The sequence below is a fragment of the Eumetopias jubatus genome, unplaced genomic scaffold, assembly GCF_037043125.1.
Source record: "Eumetopias jubatus isolate StellerSeaLion01/CBP00866 unplaced genomic scaffold, mEumJub1_p1.0 scaffold_8, whole genome shotgun sequence".
Lineage (NCBI taxonomy): Eukaryota > Metazoa > Chordata > Mammalia > Carnivora > Otariidae > Eumetopias > Eumetopias jubatus.
Genome location: NW_028274814.1, coordinates 75,283,614 through 75,301,443, shown reverse-complemented (window position 1 = coordinate 75,301,443; position 17,830 = coordinate 75,283,614). Strand labels below are relative to the sequence as shown.

Genomic DNA, 17,830 nt, shown 5'->3' with positions numbered 1-17,830 from the left:
TATCTAAAGTGCCATAAGAAAGATTCTTTTAAAAGGACTCTAGGATACTTTACATTGACTCCGTCTTAAGTAAATCTCCTTGCCATCCCTTTGTCTAGATATTTAATAATGTATAATAGAATCCATCTATTGCTTCATACTTCCAGTAGAGGTCTCCATCTAAAAAATAATGTACCAGACTGAAAACTTTAAATTAGTATTCCTGGTTATTAAAAAAAAAAAAAAAAAAAAAATCAAATATGTAAGTTTAATTTTTTCCAAGCAAAACATTTAAAAATAAGGAATATCTTTCAAGTAAAAAGTGATTTTTCCCAGTGATTGCTGTATGTTTTGCTATGGGCTTTCCAATAATACTCACCTGTCTTGTAAACATAATCCTTTGAACAGGAAGGGGAAAGAGATAAGACTGTTGATACAAATGACAAATCAAGTACATAATTATCACTGCTACTGACCAACAATTTAAAACCTATGCCTCGTAGATGGTATAAGTCAGTGGAATCATCTTAATGTAAAAATAAAGGTCACATTTTATAGTAGCAAAGAAATCTCTGATGATCTTCTACATATATTCCTTTTAAGTCAGAAAAGAGTCGGTAGAGTAATAAAGGCAGCTCTGGCTTCTACTTTCCCCTTCCATCATTCAGTAATAGTGATCTTAGGCAAGTTAATTATCCTTATGCAGGCCTAACAGAAAAAAATATCTTTATTTTTAGCTTACCAAAAAACACGGGGTTAGACCACTTTCTTAAAATCCCTTCTAGTCCTAAGAATAGTGATGCTATGAATTGATAGATTAGGTAGCCATCTCCAATTCGAACTACATACTTCTTGTTCCTATCTTTAGGAATCTAAAGCTATACTACTGGGCCTCTAAATGTTACATTTGCATATAGTATCTAATGTCTATCTCAGCTTAGCACCTTAAACGTGTAAGACTTGGTAATATCTATAAGATTTGGTATGTTCAAGAACTGACCAAGAAATTATCAAGCCGTTTGCTTGAAGCTAATACACAGTATTGCATGTATGTGTGTGCATACTTGTGCACAGGCACACATACCTCCATTTCAGTTAACCCTCCCAGTTTATAAAGAAGGGGATAAAGAAGGATGTTCTAAGCAACTCTCAAAACTAACAAGACTTTAATATCCAAATTATGTCTAAACCTGAGGATCAGATATGCAATGTAAAGACATAACATTTAATTTAGTGGTAATGGATTTGAACGGATTCACTAAAACGGGCATATAAGATTTCTGATTATAACTAAAATATGAATTTGCTTTTCATCTCCACAGGGTGGATAACCTATAAAGAGGACTTTTAGACAAAAACAATTACTTCTCATCTTGAGAATATAAAAATTAAGCAATGATCAAATCATGGTTTATACTAGTTTTAATAAATAAAATCAAGCAATGAATTAAATTATTGTCTTGTTTTTATACAGCAGGTGATGCAAGAGCTAGCAAAGAATGAGATAGTAAAAAACTTTAATGGATACTTAGAAACAGGAAAGGTAACCTTCCTCTGAAGTTATCATTTAGCATTGTAGCTGATGTTTATTTATACGTTAAATTCCTAGAACATGAGAAACATTCACATTCCAATATAAGCTGCGAAATGGGACTTAAAAATTGTAATATTCAGTATTAGCTCCCCACCTGAACACAGATAATAAAGAATTACAGATTTTAAAAAAATGAATTCTAGTAGATAAAACATATGAAGGATATCTCTAAATCTGACTTCTAAGTCTAACAGTATTGTTCATTCAATAAATAAATACAGAAATACTATCTTAGTAGAACATATAGAGTTAAGACTGCATCAAGAACACATAGCAGGGGGCACCTGGGTGGCTCAGTCGGTTGAGCAACTGACTCTTGGTTTCAGCTCAGGTCATGATCTCAGGGTCGTGAGATTGAGCCCAAAGATGGGCTCTGTGAGCACGGCAAGAGTCTGCTTGAGATTTTCTCCCTTTCCCTCTCCCTTCTCCTCTGCCCCTCTTCCTGATGAAGTGTGCGCTCTCTCTCTAAAACAAATAAATAAAATCTTAAAAAAAAAAAAGGACACATAGCAGGCAGTACCTTAGTCAATGAGGAAATGCTAGAAACATCAAATTAAGGTCATCATCAAGGCGAAGACACCTTCATCTTTCCAACTATTTAATAGTGGCCAATACAATTAGACAAAATAATTAAAGGCATTAAATAATGAAAGGCATAAAATTTAGAAAAGAAGTAAAACCATCTATTTGCAGATGACATGCTAGTAGACCTAAAAATTCTTAAAAATCAATGATAAAATTAATACAAACAGTAAAACAACTGGGGCATCTGGGTCGGTTAAGGAGCAGACTCTTGATTTTAGCTCAGGTCATGATCTCAGGGTTGTGAGATCAAGCCCTCAGTGGGCATGGAGCCTGCTTAGAATTCTCTCTGTCTCCCTCCTCTGCCCCTTCCCAAACCCCCCAAAACAAAACAAAAAAAGCCCCCCAAAATCAGTAAAACAATTGAGTATGGCAGATTATAATATAAAAAATAACTTTCGTGTAAATAAATGATAACCAATTAAAAGATTAAAATGGAAGAAAAACCACATTTGCAGTAGGAACAGAAATGATAATACATCTAAGAATAAACTTTAAAAATGTCCAAAACCTATAAAAGGAAAATTTTAGACTCTTGCATAACACAAAAAGATTTGAATAGAAAGACTTCCGTTGTTCTTGGATAGTTCAACTCAATACCATCATCTCAGTTCTTCTGCAATAATTTATAAACTTAATGCAATCTCCATTCAAAAAAAAAAAACCAAAAAGCTTTTTTCTAGAACTAGAATTGACACTGAAGTTCATATGGAAAAACAAACATAAAATAGCCAAGAAAACTTCCTAAAAAAAAAAAAAAAACCCACAAAACTCTGAGATGGGAATATAGGGCTCCTGGGTGGCTCACTAGGTTAAGTGACCGACTCTTGGCTTTAGCTCAGGTCATGATCTCACAATCATGAGACTGAGCCCCCAGAGTGGCTAGTGGGGAGTCTGCTTGTCCCTCTCCCCCCCCTCCTGTGCCCCCTTTCCTGCTTGCACGTGCATGCACATGTGCGCTCACTTTCTCAAACAGATAAAATTTTAAAACAGGCTATATATGCCACAATAATTAAAATATAGTGAGATACCATTTTTTAACCCCTCACATTGGTAAGACTTAAAAAACTTGACAGCACATGGCAAGGCTGTGGAAAATATGCACTTTCACATACTGTGGTGGGAACATTAAATATTTCTTTCCTACAAAGGGAATTTGGTAATATTTAACAAAACTACATATGCATTTATTCTTTGATTACTACATCAACACCCACTTTAGTAATTTACTCTGAAGACAAATCTCTAAAACTTTAAAAATAGGTTTGCATAAGGTTACTAGATTTGCATAAGATTACTCATATAGCATTATTTGTAATTCTAAATATTGGAACCAACCTAAGTGCCATTATGTGCAGGATAAAGTAGGATATAGCCACATAATGGAATACTATGCAGCTGTTAAAAAAAAAAGAATGGGACTTTATGAATTTATTAGAGTGATAGTCAAGATACATTAAGTGAAAAAAGCAAAATGCATCTTCATTTTAACAAAAATTAAGAATGCATATGTATATAAAATGCATACATATATATATATGTATAATTTTTGCAAAAAGAAACACAGGATCACCAGACACTAAGGAAACTGGTTACCAACAAAGCATGGGGGGGAAGTGGGTAGAGGAGAAAGGGAAGGGAAGAGGATAACCTCCAAGTATCTTAAATTTTGATTTTAGAATTTTATTGTTTTACATATTCATAAATAAAATTAAACAAAAGTAGAGAAAATCACAAAATTGAATACAAACAGAAAAAATATGAATTTTACTATATTTTAAGTGAATAAGAGTAACGAGAAAAAAAGAATCCAACCACTGTGAATTTTTTAACAAAATACCAATATAGCTTCAGTCTGAACACAAAAAGAACTGCAAAGAATTTGTAACTCTACTTAGCAGGTTTGTTGTTTGTACTGGTACAGGTATAACAATTCTGAAATTATACTCTATGTACTACAGACCTGACAGCATGAGCAAATATACTGGTGTTGGGAACTAGGGTTCTCAATGCAGGAGAAGGAAAATACATGCATGGTATGGAAGAAGGCAAGAAGAAACTTGTATGGATTTGTAGCCAGAGATATTAGTATATACAGCACTGTGATTTTTAACACATGTAGATTTATATTTAAAATAAATAAACTTCCTAGCTCTTACTCTGAAAGAGCCTGGAAGAAAGACAACCCAATAACAATTAGTACACCTACCAACCAGATCTTGGTTTCTGTATACCATTTCATGCTAAAAAAAGAAACCCAGGACGCTACTTGGAGAAATAGCTGATGCTAGAGATGGGTAAGCAAAACACAAGTTGACCCTGGAAAATCTTATTTTATCAGAAAGCACAGACGAGCTTAAAAATGGGAACATGTTAAAGACACAGAAGCCAGCTTGAAAGGGCTCTTACTGGCCAAATTTAAGTAGCAAAATGCATAATAGATATTACATTGTATAAAATAAAAATAAATAATAAGAATGAAAATATTTTCCTTACAACAGATTGCTAAGAAATGCAGCAGGAATGATAAAGTTAGAAAATAAGCACTGTACATCCATTATAACTAACTGATTCAGGGAAGAATCATCAATGGATGCTAAAGTTATTGGGTAAAATTTTAATGGTGAGCCAGGTATTAATATGCCTCAAAGTATCCCCACAGGTTAATTATTAATTACAAAAGAGAAAGTGGAAACTTTATAGTAGAGAAACCAGGAGGACATTACCTTAAACCAAAGTTAACATCAACAATAGGACAGTGACATTTGGCCTCCAGCCAAAAATGTGTAACCTAAATCTAATCCTGGAAAACCATCAGACAAATCCAAATTTTATAATACAGTTGGCCTGTACTGCTCAAAAATGGTAATATCCTGAAAGGCTGAAGAACTGGATATATAAGTAAACGTAATACAAGATTATGGACTTGCGGGGGTGGGTCCAATATGCTATAAAAGACATCTTTGGGACAAGTGGCAAAATCTGAATTAAGTCTATATATAATACAGATAATATGATTGTATCCATGCTAAGTTTTCTGAATTTAATAACTGTACTGTTGCTATATTAAAAGAATGTTTTATTCTTAATATACACTCATATTTAGGACATTTTTATCTATAATTGATATCAAATGATTACATAACAGTAATAGTGCATGTACATATACATACCATCACATATAAAGAGAAAAATATAAAGCAAATGTGGCAAAATAAAAACAATTAGTCAACAGCTAATGAAGCGTAAACAAGAGTTCACATTACAGTCAAAAAAATTTGAACATTTTAAAAAAGAAAACATAGCAAGGAGGGAAAATGATTCGGTTTATCACTTCTCAAACAGATTTTTTACTACTAGACTGAATTAATGAATTGCAATGTGGGTCTACCTGGAAAAACTACTCACAAATTCAGAGGTTTGACTTTAACTAAAAAGATTATACCAAACCACTTAAGAACACGTCACCTATTACTTGGGAGTGCACTCAGAGGTACACAGCCTGCTAAGGTAGGAACTTCTGTTTATGAAGTATTAAGTGGTCTTATCTGAGTTCAGGTACAGTGAATATTCACTTAATCTATGAACCATTATGAAAAGTATAATCAACCTGGGCATTATTATTTTTATTTTTGAAGATTTTATTTATTTATTTGACAGAGACACAGTGAGAGAGGGAACACAAAGAGGGGGAGGGGGAGAGGGAGAGGCAGAGGGAGAAGAAAGCTTCCTGCCGAGCAGGCAGCCAGATGCAGGGCTGGATCCCCGGACCCTGGGATCATGACCTGAGCCAAAGGCAGACACTTAACGACTGAGCCACCCAGGCGCCCCTTATTACTGATGATTTTAAATTTAGTTCCATCTCTAAAGTACTACAAGTTAGGTATTTTCTACATAGAGCCCTAACTTTTGGTCTCTTCTTTGTCCTATTTTAACAGATGAATGTTCCTACTCACCTCATGTATGTTTCTACGAACATTTTACTTAAAATTAACCAATGGTCTAGGAGAGGAACAAAAAAAAGTTTCATCTGAAAACACTTCATTGTGAATGATATAATTACATAATAAAAATCATCTTTGTGCACAGAGCAACTGACCACTGAACAATATAAGTAAGAAATAACCAAGGACAGGGGCACCTGGGTGGCTCATTTGGTTAAGCAACTGCCTTCAGCTCAGGTCATGATCCTGGAGTCCCAGGATCAAGTCCCGCATTGGGCTCCCTGCTCAGCAGGGAGTCTGCTTCTTCCTCTGACCCTCCCCCCTCTCGTGTGCTCTCTCTCTCTCTCTCATTCTCTCTTTCTCAAATAAATCTTAAAAAAAAAAAAAGAAATAACCAAGGACAAAGGTAAGAACTCAGAAAGGCTAGAATCAGATACTTGACATATTTCACAATAAGAAGTATATGCAAACAATAGATTCTTATACAACTTTATTTAAATCTTGCTTCATAAAAAGCAACATTTTATTTTGGCCCCACTAAATGGTAATGAAAAAAATGATTTACTGATAAAAACAAAAGGTAAACATACCAAGAACATGGAATATACCTGAAGATATTTCACAACTGTGCATAATGATAGGTGATGAATAAGACAATGTTTTGTTAAAGCAAGTCTATCACTAGGGAAGGAAACAGAAAGGCAAAGGGGGGAAAGTGTGGTCTGAAAATATATTAAAAAAAAAAACAAACACTTTTCTAACTGGCCATTATGGCTGACACTTGAGTTTGAGAGTTGGATATAACCTAGAGCCTTTTTTTTTTTTTAAGAAGTAGCCCATATGCTCCAAAAGAAAAGTTTGAGTGGTGTAAAGAATTTTTTTTCTAAGTGTTATTTTTTCTTAGATTAAATAACAGCAATTACTTCTAAAATTTGAAATAAAATTCTCACATATAAAAATCGTTTGAAAATGAAGACAGTGCATTAAAAAACAAGTTCTTGTTAATGTTATTTGCATAGGAATTTATAAAATATAAGTTAACCTCCCTCAGCAGTACTGGGACAGACCAACAAAATCGTCACAAAGTGGAAAAGCATTGAATAAATTCAATAAAACAAATGGCATCTCATTTGGGACGAATATCATAAAGTCCTATATAGAAAAAAAAAACCCAACTAGATATTAAGGAAAACTTATTTTTAATGACTTTTTAAAATCCAAATTACACAAACACAGTTAGGGTAAGTTTGAATTGGTAATTCACGTGCCCTTTTATTCCCCTCAACTGAAGTGGAGCCCTTGTTAGCTTCTCTGGAGCCCAGAGACAAAGTGTAGGGTGTGTCCAGGCTCTGCCTAGAGATGACAGGTGCAGCTTTGAGCAGGTGCCCCAGACCAGATGTTACCTAAAGGTTTTGTTCTGGATGTAGCCCTGGCCAATACGTTGATGCCAAGTTAAACCAGTTATCTCAGCAAGCTGTTCTCAAACTTCAGCACACTTTAAGAATCACCTACGGCACACTTTTTAAAACTACAGACTATTATTATTTAAAATCACTCATCAATCTCAACACCACTAAAATGGGACAACATAAACATGATCATGTCTCATGATTCGATGAAAAGCACATCACTACACATCAAGTATGCCTAAAATACTGAACTTGAATGGTATCTAGTTTTAAATCTATCAGTTTTCAAGGAATAAATACAGGGGATAGAGGAACAAGTTAACTGACACTAGAAGGAAGCAATCAACCAAATCCAGAATTTGGTACAGTCTGAAGAACAAATGACCTCATTCCTCCAACAAATCAATGGCATGATAGGAAAAGAAAAAGGAAACTGTTAAGAAACTAATGAGATAAAACAGCCAAAACAAAAGATTCAGCCCAACCACAAAATCTCCTGCAGTAAGTTGGGGTGGACCTTGCAAACACTGACTTAGATACTAATGGAATTATGGCTCTATCATTCTGGGGCAACAATTCAGAATGTTGATAGCTACTCCTGGATATCACAAAGAGATTATAGTTCCAGCAACCATAATCATAAAGTCCTATATAGAAAAAAAACCCAACTAGATATTAAGGAAAACTTATTTTTAATTACCTTTTTAAAATCCAAATTACACAAATACAGTTACGGTAAGTTTGAATTGGTAAATTCATGTGCCCTTTTATTCCCCTCAACTGAAGTGGAGCCCTTGTTAGCTATGTTATTGCAACGTACTTAGTCAACAGGGTATATATCTTACAGAAATGAATTAACTTCCACTCACAATATAATGAATATGCAAAAAGTATCCAGGCACAAATGACACTTCTTTATATTTTGAAACAGAAAAGTATATATTAGACTCTGATATTAGTAACACAATTCTTGGAAAGCTTAATGAAATTCATTGATAATCTGAACATTACTGAGAGTGACATTTGCTCTAAACCATCTCTTTATTCTAGGTCCCCCAAAAGTTTTAATTCCAAGTGAAAGCATCAATAAATTTTATGATAGGTAACCAATACAATATCAATCAGCATATATGCATCTTTGTGCACTTCTGAATAAACAGAATCAATCTGCCTATTTTCCTTGGTTCTACTATGAATAAACTGTACTAACCATGTTATTTAAATTTATTTCAAATTCACATTTGCTTTTCATAAAAATTATGCTTTTAACTTCAAGCCATAAAATATTTGAAGATAATCTTTAATGCTAACATCCCCATTTTTAACTCCAGTAAGCGTGGTCCTTAAACCAATATTTACTTCTAAACAGCTTTTCCTAACATCGAAATTCATGATATGACTTCTCAGTTTTTAAAGTTAAAGAACTGAAGTAAATACAAATTTTTAACAGAACTACCACCATATTTCAATAAAAGTATTACTATTCCATAAAACAATGTGACCAATAATTCTGCTGTAATTCTTTAGAGAGCCTTGTACAAATTTAAAAAACAAATTTAAATATAAATATCCTGTTTTTTTTTTTTAAAGCCTCTAGTTAGAATGATGGACAACAGGGGAAATAAAGGGCAGTTACTTGCTTTTGGGGGGGCTGCTGATTCAAACATGAATTTTAAGTTAAAAGATGACTAAGTGGTCAAATAAAATCATAAATTCCTTTGTCATAAAGAATATCAAGTTAAGGGCACCTGGGTGGCTCAGTCGTTAAGCATCTGCCTTCGGCTCAGGTCATGATCCCAGAGTCCTGGGATGGAGCCCCACATCGGGCTCCCTGCTTGGCGGGAAGCCTGCTTCTCCCTCTCCCACTCCCCCTGCTTGTGTTCCCTCTCTCGGTATGTCTCTATCTGTCAAATAAATAAATAAATAAAATCTTAAAAAAAAATCAAGTTAATATATGAACCACTGCCTATAAGACTTAAAAATCTTTATCATGGTCATTTTTTTTTTTTTTGGTCTTTTGTCCTTCATCATATTATAGTTTAAATAGTAGAAAAATATTGTTGTATATCTACAAGGACAGCTTTCTCCATTCCAGACCAACTAAGGTCACTGCTTATCTTGAAGGTTCAACTTTTCTTCTCCTATTTGGACTGCAACATTTCTTTACCTTTCTTTTATTGGCAATGAACATGAGATAATTTTAACATCCCCTATTTCAAACAAATATTTAGCAAGTACTACCAATGTAATTTTGCACAGCCATTGATAAAGACATACCAACAAGAGCTCCTAAAAATTTACATTCATATTTATTTATCTCTATATAAATATACATAATTACCTGTCATTTCTTATTTCCTCATTATTTTCCATATTTAAAATTTCTCTTCCTTAACACCCATCTCTTCTAGATCAGAGTTTCCCAAACCGTGCTCTACAGAACTTAACAAATGTTCCTCAAACATGGGGTTTTGTATCACACTCCTGTGATGTGTGGTAGTGTTTGGGAAACACCATTTACTATGGCTAGGGGGAAGGAAGTAATAAATCGTGTTTCTCCAATCTAGAGATCCACATGCACATTAACAAAATAAAGTCTCTAAGCAGTCCTGCAATAAAGTAATCCAAGTTTAGCTTTACTGCTCAAATTCAAATTCATCTGGCCTTTTTTCAAGGAAACATATTGACATTTCAAGAGAACAAGTATTTCATAAAGCACAAGTTGGGAATTTCTACTTTAATTAATCCTAAATACCAAGAGTATGGTGATGATGGTGGTGGCAGATCAAAGAAGGAGAGACAGAGAAAATCCCCCTCACTCTGCCCCATATGTCCTCTAATTCCCAATTTGGACAAGACACATTTTTGTCAGTAAACTTCAGTAAGGTCTATACCCTTCTGGAAAACGCTCAGTAAGTAGACTTCTTCACCAAATATTAATAAAAGCTCTAAACACTTCACCTAAATATATGTATTAAATACTTGCTTGCAGACTAATGCACCTAAATTGCAATGAATTAAAATGTTTGATCCTCATTCCTTTTCCAACTTCCAATATCATTCAGTTTGGCAATAAAAAAGATTCACAGCAGTGATATGCTTTTCTATCAAAGTTACAGTGTATTTCACACACACCCAACCATGAAAATATTGAATCCACAACAGAGTACAGGTAGGATTATAAAAGAATGTTCCTATTTAGAAACAGACATTTTTAGTTAACTGCTAAGGCAGAAAATGTAAATCTAAAAAAGCACAAACATTTTTGGGAGTTATGATAAAGTTGCTAGTTAGTAGCCTCAGTAAAACACATATCTTCAGTGAACGAACTATCTTGGAGTGAGTTAGATTTATTTTTACTTTGGGGCAAATTTAAGCTATTTGAACATGATTTCTAAGACACAACATTAACCTAGCTGAGCCCTGATCAGTCTTTCAACCTTCTCTACTTTCTTTCAACATGTCTGCATGCCCTTTAAAATGTAACAGAATATCAGAAGATATCAAAATCAGGTTTGCTCAAAATGAAAGGACACAGTTTATAATACTAAATTTAAAATCCATATATGAATAATTTATTTAAATAAGTTGTCCTTCCAATCTCCACATTACTTTTATTTTTCTTCCTTGAATAAAGCAAGCAATGTCTGCTTAACAATTCTGTTTAGCAAGTCACAAAGTCAGTGTATTACTTTCTTATTACAATTGTGAAGCATTCATTCACTGAACATCAAGTGATTCATAAAACACTTCTCTTAAAAGAGGTAATCTACATGGTGTACACTAACTAGAGAACGTGAGTGTGTTCATTCTATTTAAATGATGAATGTAAACTCTTTAGATTGGTATAATTTAAGGGAGGACTTTATTCACCAAAAGGGGAAAAATAGAATAAATTCACAAAGCAACTGAAAATTCACTCTAGCGGATACAATGCTACAATAAAGTTGCTGGCTATTCTAAAGGTAGGTACATGTAAAAAAAAAAAAAATCACTTATTATAAGAAAATCAGTAATACATAGTTTTGTACAATAAATTTTTAATGTCCAAGATATTTCACCTCCTTTCCAAAAAATCAAGTTTTATAACAGGAACATCAAGGTAACCTTGACTATTGTTGGCGTAAGCTACAACAAAATTCTTCAACTAAGTATTTGAAATATTTACCTAAATCTTCATACCAAGACTTCAAATTTTTAATGGAAATAAGAGTAGTAAATTGTGCCCCAATCTTTGCACCAAAACAGAACAAAAAATAAAATTCAATGAGTAAATATAGAACACATTGTGTATAGCTATACATTCTTCTTGGGCATACACAACCATATGTAACTTCCAACCACATTTTAATTTCTTAAAATCATTTGTGACTAACTGAATTCATAATAGACTGATTAAATATTACAGAACATGTGTCAGGAATACAACTTTTTTGTCCAATTAACAAATGCCCCTAAAGCCATTTGGATATTTTTTGCACTTTAATTTCTCCAACTACAAAAATGTAGAAAACATTACCTTATCTTTTTATACTGATAGGGATATTCTAGTAATAACCATCTGTGGAAGAAATGGAGATGTACAGGCCAAGAAAGGAACTAAGTGAAAACAAAATATATGGACATGATAGAGGATTAATACCCAATTTTTAAATAGAGTAGTTTTACACATTCCTAGTAGGCACTAACATTTAAAACATTAAATGCTGGTGTTTAAACAAATCATCCATCACATTTTCAATTTTAGACTTTGAGAAATTTTTATATGCAATCTACAACTGAATAAATGTATGTTTGATACAATCAAGCAAACTTTTTGGCAGACCACTAAACTCAAGTCTCTACATTCAATGGCTGTCTATGTTTGTATCAAAACAAACACAGAAATGTTAGAATATATACATGGCCAGCATACTAGTTTGCTCCTCTTTATTTAAATGTCTGTAATATCATAAAATGTATCATATCTTCATCCTGGCCATACTAGGCTAATAGCCATCCAATTAATACTGAAATTACAGAGGAATGTCAGCAAATATTAAACTTATAGAGTAAATGAAAACTGGTATGTGTAATAGCAGTCTTACAATAGGTCAAATGAAAAAGCAGTTATTTTAAAAAATTCTACCTGTGATTTAGAAAACACACTGCATTATCTGCTCATCAGAAACCATGATATTCAATTTGATATATCAAAGAGGAAACTCACAAAGTCACTCGATTACTACTTCTTACTATAAAGACGCAGTCTTATGGTTAAGTAACAGAATTACTGTGAAAGCTTGGCATCCTGTCTGCCAGTTAAGATTTTTCAGAGGAAGGTGTAAAACTCAGCATAATACATGTCCTCTAATTGTGCAATATTTCACCACTATGGGAAAAAAAAAATCTTTCAAGGTAGTACCCAATTTTTGACCAGCATATTTCTCCTGTATTTCTTTACAAGCCATGCAAATCTTCACATGGCTTTATTTTCCAAAACAAATGCTTCAACTTTTTTCCTAGTAGCCTAGCTACAACCCTACAAAAACAAACCTGGAGAGTGACATATGGAGGAAAAACAAGTTTAGCTAAGGACATAGTTCAAAAAGCAGCTTCTAATAGGAGCATAAAGCTCAAATTGACCTGAGAACAATGTAAAGAGTTGCAAACAACCCTGAAGCTATATACTTAAAAATAGTACTTATAAGTACAATCAGTGAATGATATGATCTCAGGATAGAAATTACAAGTGGAAAAACAGTATTTATGTAACTTGCAAAAAAACTGGAATTCTAGACATTCAATTGATTATGCTAAAATCCTGTTTGTATAATAAATATGAGGCATACCTTTAAAATGTGTCTTAAACAGTTTAAAATCCAAATAGTTCACACTGATTACCAGAAAACCAGGACCTATACTAATAGCATTCCTCTCAATGTTATAAATGGAAATGAGCAAATGAATATCATCATAAATATAAAATTCTCTACTTCTCACCACATTACTAAATCAACAGTTTGGGGGGTTAATTTCACTTTGTTTATTGCTTTAGACCTTTATTTAAAAATGTACCCTGACACACATTGCCATCACACACACACCTGAATAAATAACAACTAGCCATATTTAATATTTTCTAGACTTCTGTATAACTCAATAACTACCCACAAAGTTCTGTGAACTCTTCAGCTTCAAGCCTGAAGTCAATCTAAGATAGCCAATAGAAAGTACACCTGGGCAATTATGGCATTTCCTACTTCAGAAAGCTGAACTTAACACAGAATATCTACATTTGGATATTGCATTTGGAGCAATGATAAATGCCAAACTCAAACTATGCAGAAACTACGTTAACTAAAAAAAAAAAAAAGGTAATCCTTTTTTATATCCCTTTAATTATAACATTAATAAAAGCAATAAATATGAAGAGCATTCTTTTAGTTTTAAATAAACCACCACCAACTAAAGACCCTCTATGAGAAATTAAGCATTAAAAATAAAAGACCTCATAATACATTACAATTATCAGAAAAAGAAAAAATAAAGCTTAACCAGAAAATATATTATCTAAACTGCATCACATATCAACTGAATAAGAAATTTACTTTGTCAAATACAGTCAAAAAAGAAGGGAGAAAATGAAAGAAAATCCAAATCATAATATTCCATTTCATAGTATCCTTAATCTTCCTACATATATAATAATCCTTTTGAACGTGTTTAAGTCATTCAAAAATTCCAAAGAACTTATTCAAAAACAATCCTGGTCACCTAAGGCACCAACATATTATGCTGTGTGGAAATATTCTACTGAAAAACCAGTCCGTTACACGGTTCCACACAAGAGGTTTCATTTTTTTTTTTAATCTTAAAGAATTTAAAAAAGGCAAAGGAGTTTCCAAAGCAAAGTAAAAATTTTCCCAAGGGATACAAAGTTTCATTAACTATCTTAACTCTTTTACTAAGCATCACCTCTCTGCCCCTCCGTGGATATCAAGCAATCAATAACAATGTCACAAAAGAATGTTTACCAAGATGGGGGGTGGGGTGTCACCTGTAATGATCCTGTATGAAAAATGTAAACAATCCTAAAATAGGTGAAGAACACTTTCACCTTCCTACAACCTCACTCGATGGATATTTGATGTTTCTCAGACTGAAAAAATGAAGAGAAGTTTTAGAAACTGGTGTGCAAGGTTTGTTTGGGGGTTCTTTTTTTCCCCTAAAAACAAATCTCCCCTTAAGTCCCTCAATTCCAAATACTGTGGAAGAGTCACTACTACTCACCGCAAGTAATACTGTTTTAAAGCAAAGGCAGCGTTAGAACAACTTCTGGGAAAGTTGAACTCTTCAACAATTTCTCCCCACTGATTCTTCTCAGAAACCTGTTAAAAACACAGCCACACTTGTCTGAGAGTGCACCATCCAAGAAAACTCTAACCTAACTATGAAATAAATACCCATTCTACAGAGATCTGTAGATACCTCAGGCATCAGTGGGTGTTTCAGATCGATCCGTAAGAGTAACTAAGCAAGGGCTGCTTGAATCACTGTGTTTTCACCCGAGAGCCCAGTATTTAAGAGCACTTGTTTTGTTTGGGGGGCAGGAGGGGGGGTGGTGGTGGGTTTGTTTTGTTTTTGAAGCCCGGACAATAACCAATCGCAAGTCCCTCTGTCGCCCCCTTTTAAATCTCAACGCGGTCCGTTTACACTAAAAAAAAAAAAAAGTTCAAAAGGATCAATACTGTTCCGGACAGCGACGTCCGCAGGTTCTGGGGGGGCCGGGGCCGGGGCCGATTCCGATCCCTCTCCCAGATCTATCCATCTCCATAGGCCCTTCTTTGAGGCCTACAGCTTCTGCCTAGCCTTGAAGCCTAAGATGGCTATTTGGAGACAGGTCCTGGTTTCTTTTGTTAGCTGTATAAACCGAGGGCGACGGGGCCGAGGCTGTGCCCCCGGCTGCCGGGATCATTTCGCAGCCGATTATCGATGTTAAACCTGCCCGCGCTAATTTTGAGTTGCACGAAAACTGCTCTCAGAGTCTGTGTGTCTCTGTGTCTCCGCCTGTGCTAGAGCGGCAGCGGCGGCAGAGCTGACTCGCGAGCGAGCGAGCGGGCGGGCGGGCGCGGGCGCGGGGCTCGGGCGGGCGCCCCGCACGCCCGCACTCCCCGCCGCGGCGCTCAGACCCCGCCGGGCCGGCCGGGCACCGGGCAGGGCGCGAGCCGGCGCCGGGCCGCCCGCCCGCCCGAGCCCCGCGCCCGCCGCGCGCACGCGAGCCACCAGGCCAAAAACAGCCCCGCCGCCGTCCGCCTCCGTGCCACCGGCTGGGAGCGAAAAGAACGCCTTTTGCCCCCGCGGGCCACCCCCCCGGCCCCGAGCGCCCACTCCGGGGTCAAAGGAGACTTTTTGGAAGAGGCCAGCGAGAGGGAAATACAAATTAAAACTTCCACTCACCTTCGCGAATCCGCCTAAAGTAGTGACTCTGGTGTAGAGACCGTGAAGATCCAGCTCCTTCCCACCCACCGCAGGGATTTTTTTAAAAGGCGACCTGCGGGAGAGAGAAAGCCCCGCACTTGTCAGCCGGGACCCCGCGCCCGGCCCGGGCGGGAGAGCCCCGTTCGCCCCGGCTCGCCCCGGCGCTGCCCCCCCGGTTCTGCTCTCACCCTCTGCTGTGGTGGAACTGCCGCAGCTCGTCCAGGAAAGCGAGTCCCTTTCTCCGCTCGTCCGGAGGCGCCTTCCCCGTCGAGTTTGCCATTATTTTTTCAAAGGAGGTTTTAAAAAAACCCAGATCGGTGTTTTAAAAGCGCCCCCCGCTCCCTGCGCTTCCTACCAGAGCCCGGAGCCCATTCCTCGGCCGGCGGCGGCGGGGCTCAGTCATGGGCCGGCGGTGGCGGCGGCGGCGGCGGCGGCGGCGGCGGCGGCGGCGGCGGCGGCGGCGGCGCAGGGAGGGAGGGAGGGAGGGGGAGGAGGAGGAGGAGGAGGAGGGGAAGGAGGGAGCAGGAGGCCAGGGGGAGAGGAGGGAAGGAGGGAGGGGAATTTCTAAAAAAGTTTAAAGAAATCGGAGCGAAACTAGAGGGGCAGGCGACTGCCGGATCCGCGCGAAGCCGCGGGGCGAGCGCGGCCCCCACCCCTTCCTTCTCTCCCTCCCCGCGGCCCGGCTCTCGCCCGCCTCTCAGCGCCGCCGGCCCAGGCGGCTCGGCCTGGGGACGCGATTCAACATGGTGCTGCTGCCGGGGGCGCGCGAGCGGGCGAGGGGAAAGGCGAGCCGACGGTGAGGGGCCGGGGCGGCCGGAGGCCCGGGAGTTTCGGCGGCCGCGGCGGCGGGGCTGGGGCAGGCGGGGCTGGGGGTGGGGAGGGGGAGGTCTGTGTGGTGGTTTGTGGAAAGAGGGGTGACAGCGTGTATTCCGGCCGCAGCTCCGCGGGGCCCTCGCACACATTCACGCGCGGCCTCGGCCGCGGCGGCTGGGGCGTCCCCGGGCAGAAAGCACCGGCGGCAGCCGAGCCGCTGCGCGCCGCCCGCCCGCTTCCTTCCCTGCCAGCCTCCCTCTCTGCTGCCGCCAGCGCCGCCGCCACGGCCGGGCAGCCAGCGCCGCACAGCGACCCCCGAGGGCCGGCCGCGGCACTGCGCCTGGCTCCACACCGCCCCGGCAGCTCCTCGCGGGGAACAATAGACTCGGCTCGCCGGGCTTAGGGTTCATCTGCAATGTGCCGCACATTTCACACGCACACAAAGCCGGCGGAAAGGGGGGCGGTGCGGGGAAACGGCCACTACCGGTTGTTCCAGGGTTAGGGGTGGAGGCGATGTTCGCGTCCCCGGCCCGGCTGTTGGAAGGGCCGCCTCGGAGTCCCTGCCAGCCCGACAGAACCAGTCTGGCGCTCGGTAGGGAAGGGAAGCTCCGAGGGGCAGCTCCTCACGCTACGCATCATTCACAGATCGGAATAAAGTCAATTTGTTACCTTTTTTTTTTTTTAAGGTCTAAAGGAATCGGCTTTTCTGAGCCTTGTGCTAGTATTTTGGAGCCTGATTAGCACATTTTCCATGAATTATCCACAAACTAACTTTAGCAAACTGTAAATTAAATACAATGTGAACTGTCCTAGTTCTGTGGGAATACAGTAGTAATGCTCTTAATTCGTTTTGCCTTTGGTTGGTTTCACATATCACACTAGATTATTTTATGCTGAGTTATGCAAACTAAATTGGGAACCAATCTTTTGAACTTTGACAATGATTAACGCCTATATTTTTACATTAAGATCTTAAAGATAGACGCGCTTAAATATCGAGTAAGACCTTGTTTTTCCTTGCTTTCAAACGTCTCAAATGCCATCCCCGC

At 38.0% G+C, this 17,830-nt stretch overlaps 1 protein-coding gene and 1 pseudogene across 4 annotated transcripts in view; one reads left to right on the top strand and one right to left on the bottom strand.

The window, feature by feature from the left end:
- The window catches only part of ARID2 (AT-rich interaction domain 2), a 157,895-nt gene extending 141,514 nt beyond the window's left edge, over positions 1-16,381 (bottom strand). For 3 of the 4 annotated variants that reach the window (XM_028123132.2, XM_028123133.2, XM_088026017.1), the window contains exons 1-3: positions 16,157-16,381; positions 15,948-16,041; positions 14,781-14,878 (exon numbers count right to left, since the gene is read on the bottom strand). In XM_028123132.2, coding sequence (XP_027978933.1) covers positions 14,781-14,878; positions 15,948-16,041; positions 16,157-16,248 — 284 coding nt within the window. In that variant the 5' untranslated portion in view covers positions 16,249-16,381. Of the gene's footprint in view, positions 1-14,780; positions 14,879-14,978; positions 15,049-15,947; positions 16,042-16,156 lie in introns of those variants that run through there. The other variant, XM_088026016.1, reaches the window with a different exon arrangement.
- A 330-nt stretch (positions 16,382-16,711) lies between these two features.
- Positions 16,712-17,522, top strand: LOC148163736 (uncharacterized; annotated as a pseudogene).
- The last annotated feature ends 308 nt before the right edge of the window (positions 17,523-17,830 follow it).